General features: G+C 35.7%; 1 protein-coding gene across 3 annotated transcripts in view; it reads left to right on the top strand.

Moving 5' to 3' along the window:
• Cht6 (Chitinase 6) overlaps positions 1 to 19,828 on the top strand; it is a 572,389-nt gene that overhangs the window by 398,218 nt on the left and 154,343 nt on the right. For all 3 annotated transcript variants that reach the window (XM_069834392.1, XM_069834390.1, XM_069834391.1), the window contains exon 6: positions 6,367 to 6,496. In XM_069834392.1, the coding sequence (XP_069690493.1) occupies positions 6,367 to 6,496 (130 nt within the window). The remainder of the gene's footprint in view (positions 1 to 6,366; positions 6,497 to 19,828) is intronic.

The raw sequence follows: 19,828 nt of genomic DNA, 5'->3' as shown, positions 1-19,828 counted from the left end.
GAGCAGAAGGAATCGCATGATCATTTACAAAATAAAACGAGAAACGCCTTATTAACATTTAGTTATGTTGTATTTAGGAAAAGAAACAAAGTTGAACATAAAAAAAATAATTTTGAGAAGTAACAAAGTAAAATATTGTGACAGCCACATCGAGACTCGATCACGCGTCCCGCAAGAGACCAGGTCGCGCGGGAGTCAGTACGGGCTCCACGGAGCACTGTGGAGCGGCGCGCGGCGTGGAGAGGAGAGGAGGCGACACGCTGTTCCGCGGACGTGACGAAGGGTGAGGGGGAAGTAAAGCAGCAAGTGACTGAGGGGGAGAAATCCAGAGAATTCGAGAGTGCCATCTTCTGGACATCCGTCGAAATTTCTAGCATCGTACTTTCTCGTAACTATGGTTTGGTTATAAAATACGACACGCAAGTGAACTTGAGCAGTGTGTTGTTATAGTCGGTGGACAGCAAGCCAGCCAGTCTTGTGTAGCAGCGAGGCCAGCTTCGAGATCGGAGTTCGACTTGAGTGTGTCCGCAGCTGTGTGAGTGTCCGAAGTCCTGAGTTTGAGTGCAGTGGACCGCAGTTGGGGGACCTGAGTTCGAAGTTCAGTGGACTGTCTCTGAAGGTCTTGGGTTCGAAATACTGTGAACTTGAGTGACCGAGCTAGAAGAACTAGCCAAGGCAAACGAACTGTGAACTGAGAACTGACAGTTCTGTTTTGTAAATAATGCTTTGTGAACATTAGTTAAGATTAACAGTTCATTGTTGTTCTCAATAATTCAAGTAAATTGTGATTGTCGTCTGTGGAGTGCAATAACGAATACTGTGTTACTATGTGGAGTGGAAATCCCATTGTTGACGGAATTGTTTACGTTCAATTATAGAAAGTAATTATTGTTGAAATAATAAAATTACATTCTTGTTTTGTAATAAAGTTACAATATAATTAATCCGATAAATGCGCCTGTTTTTCAAAACCCAGCTCTAAAGCCTGAAGTCTGTTTTCGATATTTTCAATTTCATGGAAAATGTTTTGCATTTGTTTTGATTGCAGTCATAGACGACAATTTTTTTTTCATAAATACAAGATTGTAAATGCTGCCAAAAGTGTAAGAGCTCCTATTACAAGTTCGAGTTACTGTTTCATTCTTTTGATTTAAAAATTGTCTACGCTTTGCGAAAAAAGAAACAAACAAACAAAAACAAAAGTAGTTTCAACATTCCATCAGTAGGTACATTATCTTAAGGAGCCTTTCTTCAATATTCTTTGGAATTTCAGTCAGTTGAACGGAACTATCTAAAAACGGTTTCAGTATTCTTCTGTTAATTATTGACAAAATTGTTTAGAGTTTCTTACGGAAAATGCTAAAAAAATGTGTTGTTTAAAACTGTGTAAATGTAATTTCTTGTACATAAAAAACAAACCGCACTTGTCGTAGGATGCTAAATTTTCCATAAGTTCTTTAATACACTGGAATGAATCAAATTTCTTTTTGCCAAGTGATGTTAACCAGAAATCAAGTTCTCTTAAAAATTCGTTGTTTTTGTTTGTGGATGTTATATTAATACTTTAGCTTTGGGAACTACTATGCAAAGTGCTCAAGTATTCGAAAAAATATATCAGCATGCAAGGCCAGTCTGAGAAACAAAAGAGAATTGGAAAATAGGTTTGCATATTTCGATTACTCGTCTTTGAGATAATGGTAGATTAAACGTTTGGTGGTAACCATTCGTTTTTAGTAAAATTATCGTTGTTTTCGCTTTCCCAGGAGTTTTTATTTCTCTGATGGGGTTATGTATCGGAATGGTGGGGAGGAAGGTCGCAAACAAAACTCTCGTCCAAAAGTGAGTCGCACCTTCAAAACGTTTTGGAACTATTGGCCTAGTATGTTGTAAATAAAAATCTATATAATTTAGAATGACAATTATCTTCTAAATCTCGAACGCTGCAGCCTTCGAAGGGAAATTGAGACCCAGGTTGGTGGTATAAGAAACAACTAGTGGACATTTTCGCTTGTTTCCGAATTTGTTTGTTCCAAAAATGTAGATATAAAACATGAAGCTTGTACTTTTTATTGTTATTTTAAAGCAATCACGCAAAAAATATTTTGACTTAAAAATAAACCATCTTCTACGAACTATGGACCCAAAAACGTCAGATCATTAAGTCTACGCGATCCAGAATTTCACACCAAAATCACAGCTCAGCTGTTTTTCAACATCTGTTTCGTTGCTTTATCAAATTCAACACTTGATTCCACACAAAAGATTAAACAATCAGTCGACACTTCAACCGGTTGTAAAATTGTATTAAAACGTGCCTTAATATGTAATGTTTGTCTGGTAGTGCTGTATATTATTAAGATATTGTCAAGTTATTTATTGTTTTTCCTACCCAAGAATTAGATTCTTTATTTTCTCGTTCCGAACCAGACATGTTATTGATCTTACCGCCTCTTTGTAGGTCTTTGAATTCGTTTTTTACCATATGGTTTAATTAGTGTACTGAGTACGGCAGTCCACTATCACGCCTCCTGTTAATATGTTCTTCCCATTCTTTTCTGCATTTTATTTGTTCTATAATGTTTTCTTTTCTAAATTGTTCTATTATAATTTCATTTCTTATACTAATTTTCTCTTTTCACACCATTTAGTAATCTCCGATACTTGAAAGACTGACTTACTTGCTGAATTGGTAAACAATATAAATTTGTTTGTATGAGATGATGGGTGTTTTTCTTCAAACGTATTTGTCTGGTATAATCTGACATTGCTACGTTTATTTGACTGGTTACTTAAAAATTCCGAAATGTTGTACATAATAGGACTAGAGGAACACACTTAGGAACACACTACACTTAGAAGGCTGGAGACAAGTGAGACTTTGAATATATATATATATATAAGTGTCACTTCTAGCTTCTAGATGTCTGATAATTGTTATCAGGCATAAATCTGTTACCAAGAGTTCGAAACTGGGTTAGTAGAGGGTCTAGGTAAAATATATTTTATCAATGAGCCACGCTTAGAATAGCCTATTTTAGCGTATAACTCTAGAAATTTCTGTTACCATTAAATCAGCGTTATTCATTTGTTAATGTATATTAGAGAGTTGCAGAATAGGGCTTATAACCAGTTTAGATTCGATCGCTTACACAACATCGGGGAAGGTCGGCCATCGGATCGAATGTTCGAAATTCAACCGGTTATCCCTTTTTTCCAGGCTAGACAGAACACCAGGCGTACTTCATCATACATGAAACTGGCATTTTCTGAGTACACAATCAGAGTAACAGTTGAAGGAAATTTACTTTGTCTTATTCAAAAAATATGTTTGCTTGATGTAGGCCTGCAAATTGTTGGTTGAACACTTTAATACACTTATCTTCATAACTAAAACGTAAATGAACAAATGGATACGAGTAACAACAAAGCAAATAAGTGTAATGCATAATATGAAATCTGGTGTGTAAGAAAATACAAGAATAGAATAAATTACAATTACATACTAAATAGAAGAGCAAATAAGTAGATACGTAGTGTAACATTTACATTAATAAAACGTTTTTTTAAGAAGATCGAGTGTTATCAACAAAATAAATTAAAGTAGCTACTCTCTAGCTCAAATGCTTCTATTTTCACGATGCGTGTTGTTGATACCCAATTTTGATTGATACATGGATGAATGAATCAATCAATGAATTAATCAACTAATGAATGAATGAACTAATTAATTAATAAACCAATCAGTGAATCAATCAATCAATTAATCCATGGATGAATGAATCAACGAATCGATGGATGAATGAATCAATGAGACGATGGATTGATGGATGGACGGACGGACGGGCGGGCAGAGAGAAGGGCAGATAGATAGATAGATAGATAGATAGATAGATAGATAGATAGATAGATAGATAAATTTAGTTGGTTATTTAACGACGCTGTATCAACTACTAGGTTATTTAGCGTCGATGAGATTGATGATAGCGAGATGATATTTGGCGAGATGAGGCCGAGGATTCGCCATAGATTACCTTGTATTCACACTACGGTTGGGGAAGACCTCGGAAAAAACCCAACCAGGTAATCTGCCCAAGCGGGGATCGAACCCGCGCCCGAACGCAACTTCAGATCAGCAGGCAAGCGCCTTAACCGACTGAGCCACGCCGGTGGCTTAGATAGATAGATATAGATAGATAGATAGATAGATAGATAGATATAGCTATAGATATAGATAGATATAGCTATAGATATAGATAGATATAGATAGATAGATAGATATAGATATAGATATAGATATAGATATAGATATAGATATAGATATAGATAGATAGATATAGATATAGATATAGATATAGATATAGATATAGATAGATAGATAGATAGATATAGGTAGATAGATAGATAGATAGATATAGACAGATAGAGATAGATATATATAGATAGATAGATATAGATAGATAGAGAGATAGATAGATAGATAGATAGATAGATAGATAGATAGATAGATAGATAGATAGATAGATAGATAGATAGATAGATAGATAGATAGATAGATATAGATAGATAGATAGATAGATAGATAGATAGATAGATATAGATAGAAAGATAGATAGATAGATATAGATAGATAGATAGATATAGATAGATAGATATAGATAGATAGATAGATATAGATAGATAGATAGATATAGATAGATAGATAGATAGATAGATAGATAGATATAGATATAGATATAGATAGATAGATAGAGATAGATAGATAGATAGATATAGATATAGATATAGATATAGATATAGATATAGATATAGATATAGATAGATAGATATAGGTAGATAGATAGATAGATAGATAGATAGATAGATAGATAGATAGATAGATAGATATAGACAGATAGAGATAGATATATAGATATAGATAGATAGATAGATAGATAGATAGATAGATAGATAGATAGATAGATAGATAGATAGATAGATAGATAGATAGATAGATAGATAGATAGATAGATAGATAGATAGATATAGATAGATATAGATAGATAGATATAGATAGATAGATAGATAGATAGATAGATAGATAGATAGAGATAGATAGATAGATAGATAGATAGATAGATAGATAGATAGATAGATAGATAGATAGATAGATAGATAGATAGATAGATAGATAGATAGATAGATAGATAGATAGATAGATAGATATAGATAGATAGATAGATATAGATAGATAGATAGATATAGATAGATAGATAGATATAGATAGATATAGATAGATATAGATAGATATAGATAGATATAGATAGATATAGATAGATATAGATAGATAGATAGATAGATAGATAGATAGATAGATAGATAGATAGATAGATAGATAGATAGATAGATAGATAGATAGATAGATAGAGATAGATAGATAGATATAGATAGATATAGATAGATATAGATAGAGATAGATAGATAGATAGAGATAGATAGATAGATAGATAGATAGATAGATAGATAGATAGATAGATAGATAGATAGATAGATAGATAGATAGATAGATAGATAGATAGATAGATAGATAGATAGATAGATAGATAGATAGATAGATAGATAGATAGATAGATAGATAGATAGATAGATATAGATAGATAGATAGATAGATAGATAGATAGATAGATAGATAGATAGATAGATAGATATAGATAGATAGATATAGATAGATAGATATAGATAGATAGATAGATATAGATAGATAGATAGATATAGATATAGATATAGATATAGATATAGATATAGATATAGATATAGATATAGATATAGATATAGATATAGATAGGGATGGATGGATGGATGGATAGGGAGACAGACAGACAGATGGATAGATGTATGGAATGTAGTGAGAGAGGAAGAATTATCAATTAAATGTTAGGCATACACGACGATATTCGCGTCGTTGCAAGAGCTCTTGGAAATCGTGCATGACTCAATGTGGTCTGCCTTTGCTGACTACCCACAGAGAGTTGGAAACACCTCGAATATTCGTTAAACCGAATACTGAAACACTCCGCGAGACGGAAGAGCTTTGCATACTGACTATAGCACCAGGTATTCAATAGCAGTATATGATTTCTGTTTTCCGTAACCGGTTGTGCTCGCACCTAAGTACACTATAGTGTAACACGAGATGAAAAATGGCAACTTCTCTAGGCTTTTGGCACGGGCTCTTCCAGCTCATAGTACAGTATGTGTAGATGGAGTGAACTCCTTTGTATTAATCGTTGTTTACTACTGAATTTATATCAAATTATTTGCAGATAACTTCAGAACTTTTAATGTGAAAACTTTGTTGCAATAATTTTCTACTTTTTTTCTGTGACGCAGGTACCTTGACTTCATGAATATCCTGAGTTACGACTACCACTCAGCCTTTGAACCGGCGGTGAACCATCACTCGCCACTCTACCCTCTGGAGGAGGACTCCGAGTATAATTTTGACTCTCAACTCAGCATTGTGAGTTTGTAACGTCAATTCAAGTCTTGATAGTAACACATACTCTTTTAATACTTAGGATGTGAAAAGAAAAATGTTCAAATCATATAAAGTAAATTTACGTGTTTACGAAAAATTAAATGTTGCTAGAATATTATAAATTTGGCTGTAGTGCTCATTGTAACATGACTTGCATACGTTTCATCTTAAGATGTACACAGGAAAATGTAAAAATTACGATATAATTTAAAACCTAGGGAACGTGCAAGAAGCTTTAAGTTTCTAATGGTTAGGATTTCGATCGGTGTAATTTTATTATTAATAATGTTCTATCCAATGTGATATAGCTAGCTCTATCATTTCGCTTGTACCAGCAACAGAACAACCAAGAGAGTTTAACGAGCCAAGTCACTGGTAAATAAAGACATAAAAATGTATCCGTCTGATAGACGAGTGATGTTCTGGGTAGTTTTTAATCCCTCGTGAGTGTTATTTGTCGGTTTCCTACAGTATGGGCGAACTGTTAACACCAGTAGGCTAGGTATTGTGCATCGTGAAGAAAAGAAATTAATACATTATGAGAATGCTGCAAGTGGCATATATTACACAATAATAATAATAATAATAATAATAATAATAATAATAATAATAATAATAATAATAATAATAATAGTAAACTGTCCCCCATTGAGGGTAGCCCTTACGGACTCAGTATGTCCTCAAAAAAATTATTATACATATGTAAACATAGATATTAAATTTTAAAGAAGGGAAACAAGAAAAGGGCGTGAAAAATTACAATTGCTATTAATGTGGCACCATGTGATTAATTAGGATTTGGCAGGATTTGTTTAACACAATTATCACAATGTCATCCCTCAGAGATGTTGGCAGAGCAAACTGCATTCGAAATTGTTCGAAAAAAGCTGGTATAGTCCCTCGAGCACCTATGAGCAAGCCGAATACCTCAACGTGAATTAAGGCATATTTCAGCTTGAAATAGTTGACTGTAGGCTCATAGCTCGACTTCTTCTCAAGGTGGACCTCGGCTGACTGATGACATTCTACTTCAAAACGTATCGTGGGGTCCACAATGATGCCCTGTTTAGTGTCAGCATTGTACGCTAAATTATCTACTCGTCTCGTTGACCCATTTTCAGCTAGACAGGAGATTTCTTCTTCTACTATCCAGCCCTTATTTCTTAATGCGGCAGCAATTTTGGATCTTACAAGATGATGTCTAGAGTTTCTCAAGAGCAATCTCTGTTCACAGAATTCCAAGACGTGTGATAAAGTTTCAATCTCCGGGCAGCCATGTGTGCACCGAGTACCGTCGAGAGATCTGCCGGGAACGGAACGAACAGCTGCTAAATTTGCTGTCATTTTCAGGCTAGATATCCATTCACTAGTCGAAAGTCCTTTCTTGTTTGCAATCCAATTGTTGGCGGCTGTTACTTCGCTATACATCTCAACACCTTTTCCCCGTCCTGAAATGGTCTTCCATGATTCATATTCACGACCTCTCAATTCTTCTCGAAAATTTCGAATTGTAGCTTTAGTAAAGTCTTCGGGAAAAGAAAGGCAGAGGGAATCACACGACGATTTGAGTTCGACATCTAACTGTCTCATCATGTTATCTGCTCTGATTAGTGATAGACAGATGTTACAATGTTGAAGAAAAGCTTCCCACGAAGCGCGTATTAACTGAAGTCCTTTTAACTTTTTACTAGTGTACAGCATGCTATTTGGAATATCAGCTGGGAGGAAAAGATTTCTTTAACAGGACTTCGAAGGATCTTATCAACGTCTTCCAAAAAACTTCGAGATAATTTATGTAAGAGAGCTATTTGCAGGGGATATATGAGCTTGTGCCAGATATATTGATTAACAATATTAAGTTTTTGATCAGGCCGCAACATAGGTGTCGATACTAAAAGTTCAAGATCCTGACGAAGGGAAACTATCAATTCTTCGGAATTAAACTGCAGTTCATCATTGAAAGTTATTCCTAAATATTTTATTGTGTCTTCTGGTCCAATGGCCTTTATATACGAGTCATGGCGAAGAAACAAGATTTATACTGGCAAGTGTTTGAATATTCAGTAGGGCCTACACATAAATTCTGTCTTTTGACCAAACAACTTCCACATATTTCTTTCTGGGAATCCTTTCGCGTACAATGAAATGTGAAACAATATAAGCTACGACAAGGTGCCTGTAACAATAGAGACTTGTCTTCCATACGTCCATCATTGACGATGTGGAAAGTGGAGAAAAAATCAGGAACACAATATTGGGTAATTGTGTGCCTGTGACGCTCTCATATTATATTGCAAATTTCTCTTTAAAAGAAAAGTGCTCGCCAGCACAAGCGCTCATGAGGTAATTTTTAAATTCAAACTTTGCCGCACCAGTCGGAAAAATAGTGTTGATATCTATCCATTATAATAATTTAGCATTTAAAATTTAGCGAATCGTTAAAATGTTCTGGGCACAAAATTGCATTTCTTGTTACTTGAACCAGGATAGTAGATCTACTACTACATTATGTTTTATTCAGGTTAGTAACTCGTGGACTATAATAATTATAATAAACGTGCTGAGGCAATAATTAAACAATAACCTTTTTCTTATGACCTGTTATTGTCATAAAATGATTCTGTGCCCCGACATTATTGGCGGGTCCTTGTAATTGTAATCAATTCAACAATGGCACAGCGTCCATTCTCTCACAGAATCTGACAGAGCTGTCGAATTTGTTCTAAGTTATTTTTTATATATTACATGTGTATTATAATAGTGTGATCAATAATTATTAGCTTTATGTTAATTAGGGTGACCATATACTCTTTGTAAGAGTTCTTTTCCATCTTTTTTATTTTTTACGATGTTTCACGTACTTTTTAATTCCCGAATACATTGCAAAAAATATAGTTAAAAGTTAATCATAACTTATAACGAACTTCTTTTCATACGGTCACTTAAGATACTGGCGTCACGCGCCCCCATTCGGCTTTTCAACTTTTTGGATCTCTTATACTCTGAAACCTAAATAATCCATATTTTTAGGCCTGTTAAGTGACTTACCACACTTGAAGACTCCATCCAGCGACATCCCTGATGAAAGTTAATGTTAACATTATTGTAATTCAGTCCATCACACTGTATCAAATGTTTTTAAACACTTACATGGTGTTACTTTCAAAACTTCACATTAACTTTTAATTTATAACAAAATGTCAAGAGTTTTTAAGAAGACACTTTCGCCACACTACAAAAAGCTAAACTGCCCTATATCCTATATCCTCATACAAATAATCCGCACCTGGCTTTGCTTTCTGCCAAAGTATTTATCATTTCAGAGAGCTCCAAGTTTTTGACAACTTCATTCTGAATAAAGATACTAGCTAAAGCTGACAAATGGTCCCGGTTCATTGTAGAAAGATAATATGTTTTTATCAATTTTAACTTACTAAAGCTACACTATATTCTTTTGAGAAGATTAACTCCATATGTAGATGAAATTATTGGGGATCATCAGTGTGGTTTTAGGCCTAATAGATCAAATATTGATCAGATATTTTTTATTCGACAGGTAATGGAGAAAAAATGGGAGTATAAGGGTACAGTGCGTCAGTTATTCATAGATTTCAAAAAAGCATATGACCCGGTTAAGAGAGAAGTTTTGTGTGATATTCTTATTGAATTTAGTATTCCCAAGAAACTAGTTCCACTAATTAAAATATGTCTCAGTGAAACATACAGCAGAGTCCGTATAGGTCAGTTTCTCTCAGATCCGTTTCCAATTCACTGTGAGCTAAAACAAGGAGATGCACTATTACCTTTACTTTTTAATTTTTCTCTAGAATATACCATTGGGAAAGTCCAGGATAACAGAGAGGGTTTGGAATTGAACGGGTTATATCAGCTGCTTGTCTATGCAGATGTCGTGAATATGTTGGGAGAAAATCCACAAACGATTACGGAAAATACGGGAATTTTACTTGAAGCAAGTAAAGAAATAAGTTTGGAAGTAAATCCCGAAAAGACAAAGTAGGCCTATAAGATTACGTGTCGTGACGAGAATATTGTACGACATGGAGATATAAAAATTGGAAATTTATCTTTTGAAGAGGTGGAAAAATTAAAATACCTGGGAGCAACAGTAACATATATAAATCATACTCGGGAGGAAATTAAACACAGAATAAATATGGGAAATGCCTGTTATTATTCGGTTGAGAAGCTTTCATCATCCAGTCTGCTGTCAAAAAATCTGAAAGTTAGAATTTATAAAACAGTTATATTACCGGTTGTTCTATATGGTTGTGAAACTTGGACTCTCACTTTGAGAGAGGAACATAGGTAAAGGGCGTTTGAGAATAAGGTGCTCAGGAAAATATTTGGGACTAAGAGGGATGAAGTTACAGGAGAATGGAGAAAGTTACACAATACAGAACTTCACGCATTGTATTCTTCACCTGAGATAATTAGGAACATTAAATCCAGACGTTTGAGATGGGCAGGACATGTAGCATGTATGGGCGAATCCAGAAATGCATATGTGTTACTTGGGAGGCCGGAGGGAATAAGACCTTTAGGGAGGCCGAGACATAGATGGGAAGATAATATTAAAGTGGATTTGAGGGAGGTGGGATATGATGATATGGACTGGATTAATCTTGCTGAGGATAGGAACCAATGGCGGGCTTATGTGAGGGCGGCAATGAACCTCCGGGTTCCTTAAAAGCCAGTAAGTAAGTAAGTAAGTAAGTAAGTAAGTAAAGCTACTCTCTCCGTCTTGTCATTGAGATAGATATAGTCAACAAAATCCTAAGACATATTCAAATGTTGTCTTTTAAAATGAAATTCAAAGATTGAATGGGGGCTTCTATGTTGCCATTATTCACAAATTGCCTCTAAATGTTTAGTTCATCGTAAAGCTCCTAGCCGTTAATATCATTTTCTCCTTAAATCTAGTCGAGAAGAATTTCTTGGATGTTAATGCATTTCGACACCGAAGATGACGTGGCATCACCAATAATTAAATTAAGTGAATGAAGCCCTTGAATATAGGGGTATTTATGTAAAAGTATATTTTACACTCCATTTTTTCTTTCCAAACATGTTGGCATCATTTTCATAACTTTGTCCTCTAAAGTTGTTCCGTTTTAAGGCACAGTTTTCCATCTCCTCATGAAGTGAAGTAACTAACCCTTCTCCTGTTGAATTAAACACTGAACTCGATGGAAATGTTTCTCTTGAATGAGTTCTTCAGTACAATCAACACACCTTAAAGTGAATGACAACTGTTCTTGGTAGCTAACATCAGGAGTATTAATGAATAATGCACAGAGTGGACCATAAGTAATGTCATTAATTCCTCAGTTGTATTCTTTGAGATACTTCAAACAAAAAAGTATAACATAATTTTGCTCGTTTTTGCTTCCTTTTCGAGATAAAAAAATGGTTTTATATTAAATATTTCATAGTATTTTTTTTGTAAAATTCATTGATTTAATTATCAATATGTACAGTCAATAAGAGAGTAATGTAATATGATAATAATTGAAGAATCCACTGCAAGAATGATGGATGTCACTTTCTTGTCGAAAATGACCCAAGACTGTCAATGCATAGCTTAAGACATACAGAATGTACATAGAGAGTTATATGGCATTGACACTGATAGTCATTGTCCAGTAATGATCGGAAAATCACAGTTACGCTTTGAGCGCTAAGCATTTCAAACTTTCAATTGCTTCTCCTGTAAAATGTATTCCAAATGACATCCATAATTCTTGCAGTGGACTCTTCAATTTTTTGAAAGAATTTTAGTTTAATCCTTAAAATGCGCAGAAATTTGATCCGAATAAATGTAACATTGGAAAATTTCTTTGCAAACGAAAAGTTACATTGGTTCGGATTAAATTTCTTCACATTTAAGGACAAAACTAAAATTCTTTTAATAATAACATAATACACTGCTCTCTTAAACTGGCTAAGCATATTTGGAATTACTACAGTAGCTTTCCCAAAATATGCTATGAAATGATTCATATAAAAATTATTTAAAAAAGGATGTAAAAGCGAGTTAAATTATATTAAATTATTTTTTAAGATACAAAAAAAATAAGTCCTTGAAATTAATGGCATTACTTACGTTTCTCTCTGTATAGCTTTCTTAGTCTTGTTGATGATTTCATTATTTATATGAGTTTCAAGAAGTTGTATAAGCTCATTTTGGACAATCTTATTCAGATAATGGTTAAGAATTTCTTTTGATTGGGTCCTTCTTATGTGTTCTGCATCGTCAGGATATATTTTCAAAGTAGTTGTACAAGGTCTACAACGTTGCTATTATTTTTTGAAAATCGATTGTCGTCGCTACCCCTGAATGCCAAATTACGGCGAGATAAAAGAAAACAGTTATTTCAATCAAACTTCCTAAAACCCATGTCCACTGTTCTGACACTGTATTTGATTTTGTAGTTGATCATCAATAGGCCTACCTTTATGATTACGAATATACTTTTCTGCATCACGCCATTTGCCATAGCATACAAAACGTTCACTTGAAGTTTCGTTCTATTTTAAATATTTATCGATGTACTTCCAAGTTTTAAGTCCATTTTCGTCAAGGTGTGATCGAGAATTCCCAAACATTTCGCAACAAAAACAATAAACACGAATATTGAAGCCATTAGTGATAACATGTTTCACAATTGGCTACTTTCCTTGTGTAATCATACAGTGAAAATCTGCGGCTGTGATTTGTTCATTTATTTTCGAGATTTTTCGGAGCATTGAATGGAAACCGTGAACTATTTTTTGTGATCCATATGCGATAAACGTGCCTCGAATTTGAGGTGTGAGGCTGAGTCATAGACCTACTGTATGTCATTAAAAAAATCTGCCTAAAAATCATCTGCTAATGAAACGGGTGTTAATGTATTTTCAGTTGCAGTAGAGTTATCGGTATATTCTTGTTCACTAAGATGTGTTTTCGTATCATCATTAAGTAAGGGCGGCCGCGGATCGACCCCCTCTATCAGTCATAACGGTTTTCCGAGTTACCTCGTTGATACATAGGAGCGAAATAAGAAATAAGTCATTCTTAACAACTAAATGAAACTTTTAATAAACTAAAGGAAAACACCAAAATGACTTAACAATGAATATAACAATGTGTACATATTTCTAAACTAAAATGAGTAGTGGCTAATGAGTCTTAACAATGATATATGATAAGCATTGCAAAACTAGGGACTACTATACTACTCCATGACTACTATAAAACTCAACGTGTCCATCTTGTGCTTATCACCAGGCCACGCATTTCCTTCCACATTAACCGGCGTAATAGTACCTACTTCCAACCCGGAAATGACCCTGAGTACGTACCTCACCGACATAACCACTATAACACCACCTGAAATGTACGCACGGCACTGAGTAGCAGCCCACAACTTGGCGGCATGATTCCGGCGTGACCAACGTCCCGTAGCCACCACGTACTGCAGCTCCATAAACAACTAGTAGCTGAAGTGCCCAATGCCCACATAGCGAACACACCACTAGCGTGCCCCATACTGCGTAACCAAATTGCAAGGTGCGGCGTCCCCGTCGCTCCATAGGCCACAGAGCCAAGTGTGCCTGACGTTCCGTAGTTAACTCGGCTCTAGCGTCCCCGACGCTCCGTAGTCAGCACACCACAAGCGTGCACAACACTCGTATAAGCTTGCGCAAGAAACGATTACCGAAAAGCAATGATGGCGTTGCTGTCTGTTTTGAAGTGTGTTTGAAGGCACGCCGAGGGGGGAGAAGTGCGAGCCGATGGAAGTACTGTCTCTTCCAAGAAGATGAACAAATGAGGACATCGCTGTGGAAATAAAGAACGTGGCAAGAGAAAAATTCGAAGCTAATTGAACGCGCAATTTATGTTTACGAATTAAATAATAATACCGTGCGATACAAGACACGTATTCACATGCAATGGAACAAACTAAAGTCGTAATGTAACTATCACAACGCAAGACTGATTCTATCGAAGTCATTTCTCTTTCGACTGTACTCTTGAATAGCATTCAAGTTATATCGTGACATTTTCTGTCGCCCTCTCTTCCTTATGGCAGTATTTGATTCACATTCCTTCCGTCGGTAATCCGTACTTGCGAGACCTATAACTAGACATCGGATTTTAGGTAAAAACCTATTTTGTTCCTCATGATATATACAAAAGAGAAGTTGTATATATATACGAATTATGGAAATATATGTTCGAAAATGGTGGTTCTATACAAGCTAAAAATACCTAATTTCACGTTAGAAACTATTTTTAACTAATTTTACATTTTCCAATTTCTACAGTTGGTAATATGGAAACGCTGTCTAATTCTGTATGCCAGTCGTGCCTTGATAACAATCGTAGCATAGTTCGTCTCCTCTGTTCATTACAGTGTGAGATTTCAGAGCGAAGACATTGTATTTAGTGGAAAGTAAAACATGCCGAAAGTACCGAGTAGCAGATTATTTCTGATTCGGCAATGGATACAAGAATTTCCTAATTTCTCAACGGATGGAAGAATTATTCACACCTAAAAAACTTCTGCAGGACCCAACAATTGTCCGGGATATTGCATTCATCAAATCACATTATGTATTTCTGATCCCCATTATTAATGCTCTAGAGTCTTCAGGCAAACCGGTCTACACGCAACTGGGATTGATAGAAGAGGTGACAGAAAAAATCAACTTGGTTCCTGGTTATGTTGGTGAAAAAGTTTCTGAAAAACTCAAATCAGTGCTTCAAAAAAACCCAGGACTGACAGTTCTCCGCACAGTTGCTGACATCTTGGCTGGCAAAACACCTGAACATGAATGTGCTGTTCCCCTGCATCTAATACCTACATTTAAATATGCTCTGGTGTCATCAGTTGATGTGGAACGCTCATTTTCGGCATATAGGATGGTGTTATCTGAGAAGCGATGCAGTTTCTCAATGGAAAACTGAGAAAAGGTGTTAGTTGTTTACTCTGGCTCTAATTATGGACATGTACAATGAAATAATGTCAAATGTTTCGGCTAATTTGTAATGGGAAATGAAAAAATGTCATTTCTTGTTCACCTATTTTTGTAATTTTAGAACCTATTTTGATTTTTGATAGAACCTATTTTAGGTACCTAATTTAAGATTTTTAGGACCTAAAAGTCCGAGGTCTACCTATAACCAACAGCAATAAACAGCGTGCCCCTTGCTGCATAGGCAGCGTTCCGTAGTAAAGTGGGCTCCGGCGGCGTCCCCGACGCTGGTATTCAACACACATCCAGAGTGCCCGACACTCCGTAGTAAAAGTGATCCATAATCACGAAATTCAATCTTAATGCAGCCAGCACTCTCATAAACAACTGCCTTCTCTCCAATGTAGTGGTTCACTGCCAGAAGACTCCACTCTAACCGGACACACAGGTCCGTTCCGGTACGTAGCCACCTGACGACTCCCCGTCCTCTCGTCTACTCCCCTCTCGGGCACCAAGCTCCCCACTAAGGGTCAAGAAAAATTTGTTTTTATTTATTTTATTAGATTATTTTATGACGCTTTATCGACGTCTCAGGTTATTTAGGGTCTGAATGAGATGAAGGTGATAACGCCGGTGAAATGAGTCCGGGGTCCAGCACCAAAAGTTACCCGGCATTTGTTCATATTGGGTTGAGGGAAAACCCCGGAATAAACCACCACCAATAACTTGTCCCGACCAGGAATCAAACCCGGGCCACCTGGTTTCGCGGTCAGACGCACTAACCGTTACACCACAGGTGTGGACTGAAAAATTTGTTAACTTTAAATTGGTGAATCAGATCCCTTGTCTTAAACACCAACTTAAACTAGTTAATTTCAGACCCAGTACACCAAGGTCTAATCCGTCACCTGGCGGGAGTAAATACGAAATGCATGTACAATATAACCAACCCGCCACTTAGCGTGTATGCATAAGAAAGAGGAGTGGATCAGGACAGCACGTTTGCACATCTCCTTTTTATGTTAGGTTAGGTTCTTTTCAAACTGAAATGACGAGTGAAGATTTTGTCACAGTTAAAATTACTCTAACCTAACCTAACGTAACCTAACCGTTTAATATGCATATGTTTTTTTTAACAAAGCAGGGATATCCAGATTGTATATTTTAAATTCTTACATATTTTTCAAGATGATCAGGAACACTGGAAATATAAGATAAAATACTTTCAAAGCTCCTTTTTATGTTAGGTTAGGTTAGAGTAATTTTAACTGTGACAAAATCTTCACTCGTCATTTCAGTTTGAAAAGAACCTAACCTAACATAAAAAGGAGATGTGCAAACGTGCTGTCCTGATCCACTCCTTAAGAAAGCAATATGGAAACCTCCATCTAGCGGGAATGCATAGCAAACCAATGAAAACACCAAGTGACAGAATGAACCGTCACAATTATCATGAAATAGCTCGCTTTTTTACTATGTTCACAGTTATTATCACTACTTAATAAATAACTATACGTGAATTTATCGCTAATTATTAGAGATGGGTAAAAAATAACACAACAGTTATTTTGGAACTGTTCCGGTCTCGGAACTGTTGCAAAAATGAACAGTAGGTTGGAACCTCCTGTTCCGAAATAACAGTGTTCCGACTCCGAGCTGCTCACTTGCCCAGCTGTTGCGGGCTCGCAGTACCGCGTTGCACAGGGTATGTTCCGACTCTCTCGGAACTGTTGCAAAAATGAACAGTAGGTCGGGACCTCCTGTTCCGAAATAACAGTGTTCCGACTCCGAGCTGCTCACTTGCCCAGTTGTTGCGGGCTCGCAGTACCGCGTTGCACAAGGTATGTTCCGACTCCGAGATAACAGTCGGAACGTCGGAGCTTGTTCCGATGAACCGACAGCTGCAGTTACACTGTTCTCGTTGTTCTTTATGTTATACTTGGAACTTCGTTGGATGAAGTTGGTACTTGAAACTCTCACGTGGTTGGAGGGGGGCGCATGGAAATTGAAATCCTTGCGGTGGCGCGAACTTTAATATCAACATTTGTAAGACTGGCCAATCATCTGTAATGTTATAGTAAGTATTTAATAATCTGTAATATTCATTCCCGCTTTATGGTTTATTTCACCATTAGTTGACTAATTCTGTTTTATAAACATTCTACAAAGTCATAAAGTACGCATACTATTATTAATTCATTGATCAGCTGATTCTATACAAAGGTTAAAGTCGTAAATGGTAATGAGTGGTTTAGTTACAATGTCTGTATGTCGTTTGTTGAGGTTAAGTCTGACAAGCACAAGTTTTTGTGCTATCTTCTCTGATATCAAAGAACGACAAAAATGTTGTAGCATTATTTGTTGGAAACTACCCATATAAGTACTGATTTGGAGAGCGAGGTTTAATGCGAAGTTTAAATTACACTTTGGTAAAGATGCGATTCCAACATTTTACTAACCCACTGCGGGGTTTCCAGGTTTCAGTACTGCCAATTATATCTTTTTTATTTATGAAATTGTAATATTTATTATTATTATTATTATTATTATTATTATTATTATTATTATTATAACTGCATTAAGAAAAGTAAAAATAAAAATTAATGATTTGTTTTTTTTATTATGTAATAGAGAGAAGAGACATTACATACCATATGTTTTAAATGTTATGTTATTTTTTTTAGTTGGCTACCATGTCTTTATAACTTTATGTACGAAAACAAAGTGTTGTATTCTGTCCTTGTAGTCAACAGCTGTTTAATTACTAACATTAAGCTTTTGAGTTCTGTCCGCATGCACAGCAATTTTCCAAAATCGATTCGAATGTGCATTGCAGTGCCATCTATAGATAAGAATGTGTACTATGTCATGCCTATGAGTGCTCCAGTGTGAGCAGCATGGTAAAGAGGGAGGGTACTGTACCGTTCGTTTGAACGACTCAACGACTCCGACTCATCACCACTGGTGACTGTTATTTCGGAACTGTTATTTGGAACATAGTATTTTTTCGGAACCGGAACAGTCGGAACTGTTCCGGGAAAAGAACAACTTCGCCCATCACTACTAATTATTATTTCAGCTAAATTTTCGCTTTTCGCTTTCTGTTTTGTGCGTCAGACGGTTAAGAGTTTAAAGCATCCATATCGGTACGTACACTGAATGTAGGAAACTGAGTTCCAGTCTCACAAGAACTATAAAATCGCATTGGAGACTTGCATATTGTTATGTCATTATTGAAACTGTTACTCCTAGAATGTGAACATACATTGGAATTTCATTATTATAAAAAAAGCTCATGTTGACAGATTAAAAGTAGGCCTATATAACATATTATACTAATTAGTTGTCCAATTGTAACTTTCTATATTGTGAATTCTCTTTCTAATTACGTAACAGCTTATGTCGAATTTAAAAATACTTGTCAGGCGATAATGAACCTTACAGCAGTCGCCTATAAGAAGAATTTAGAGTAACGGTAACTTATTCATTATTGCACACATCGCGACGCAACGTTAGCTCGATCTGTGTAATGAAGAAACGTTAAATGCAGAAGGTGCAACGTCAAATGTATGATAGAATAAATTAATTACGGTACTTAACTTAGTAGTGTAAAATAACTTACTAAAAGGTCTGAACTATTGGAAATAATTTTTGCTATAAAATATCAGTGTTTCATTAAATACACCGCCTTGCCAGCCCCTTGAGCCAGTCCTAGGTACGAGACAATCAATTAATTTTAACGTTACTTCCGCTTCCACGTGCATATTCCCTCATCAGAAGTGATCAGTTTTATATATGGGGCGTTTACAAATGATTTAAACGATTTCAAACAATCACTGTAGGTAGACTATAATAATATGTAACATATGATGACAAAACTGTACAAAAACCACTATTTCTTTTGACATGATACAGGTCCTCGTTATTATGCCCCCATAATGACTCTGCACACAGCAACTCCGTAACAAAGTTCGGCATATCGGCCGAATGTGGTGGCACAAACACTGAATCCTTCACATATCCCCACACAAGAAAGGTCACAAGGAGCTAAGTTAGGAGAGCGTGGAGGCCATGTTACCAGTTCGTGATCATCATTCCCGATACGACTAATTAATCAGTTTCAAAAAAAGTTAAAAGTCACGAACGCGAAATTAACCTATACGAGATAAACTGTTTCTTCACAGACAGAAGGATGACCCGTTTATTTTTCTTTACTGAGACATAAAGTACTCTTATATATATTTTTTTTGTGAAGAAATTTCTGGTCAACGTATGTTTAAGACATAAGAATCCTGTAGATTCAAAACTCTCTAAAGACCATTTTCTTCAGAA

Source organism: Periplaneta americana, chromosome 9 (assembly GCF_040183065.1).
Source record: "Periplaneta americana isolate PAMFEO1 chromosome 9, P.americana_PAMFEO1_priV1, whole genome shotgun sequence".
Classification (NCBI taxonomy): Eukaryota; Metazoa; Arthropoda; class Insecta; order Blattodea; family Blattidae; genus Periplaneta; species Periplaneta americana.
The sequence above is the reverse complement of the archived record's forward strand: the minus strand, read 5'-3'. Positions and strand labels throughout refer to the sequence as shown.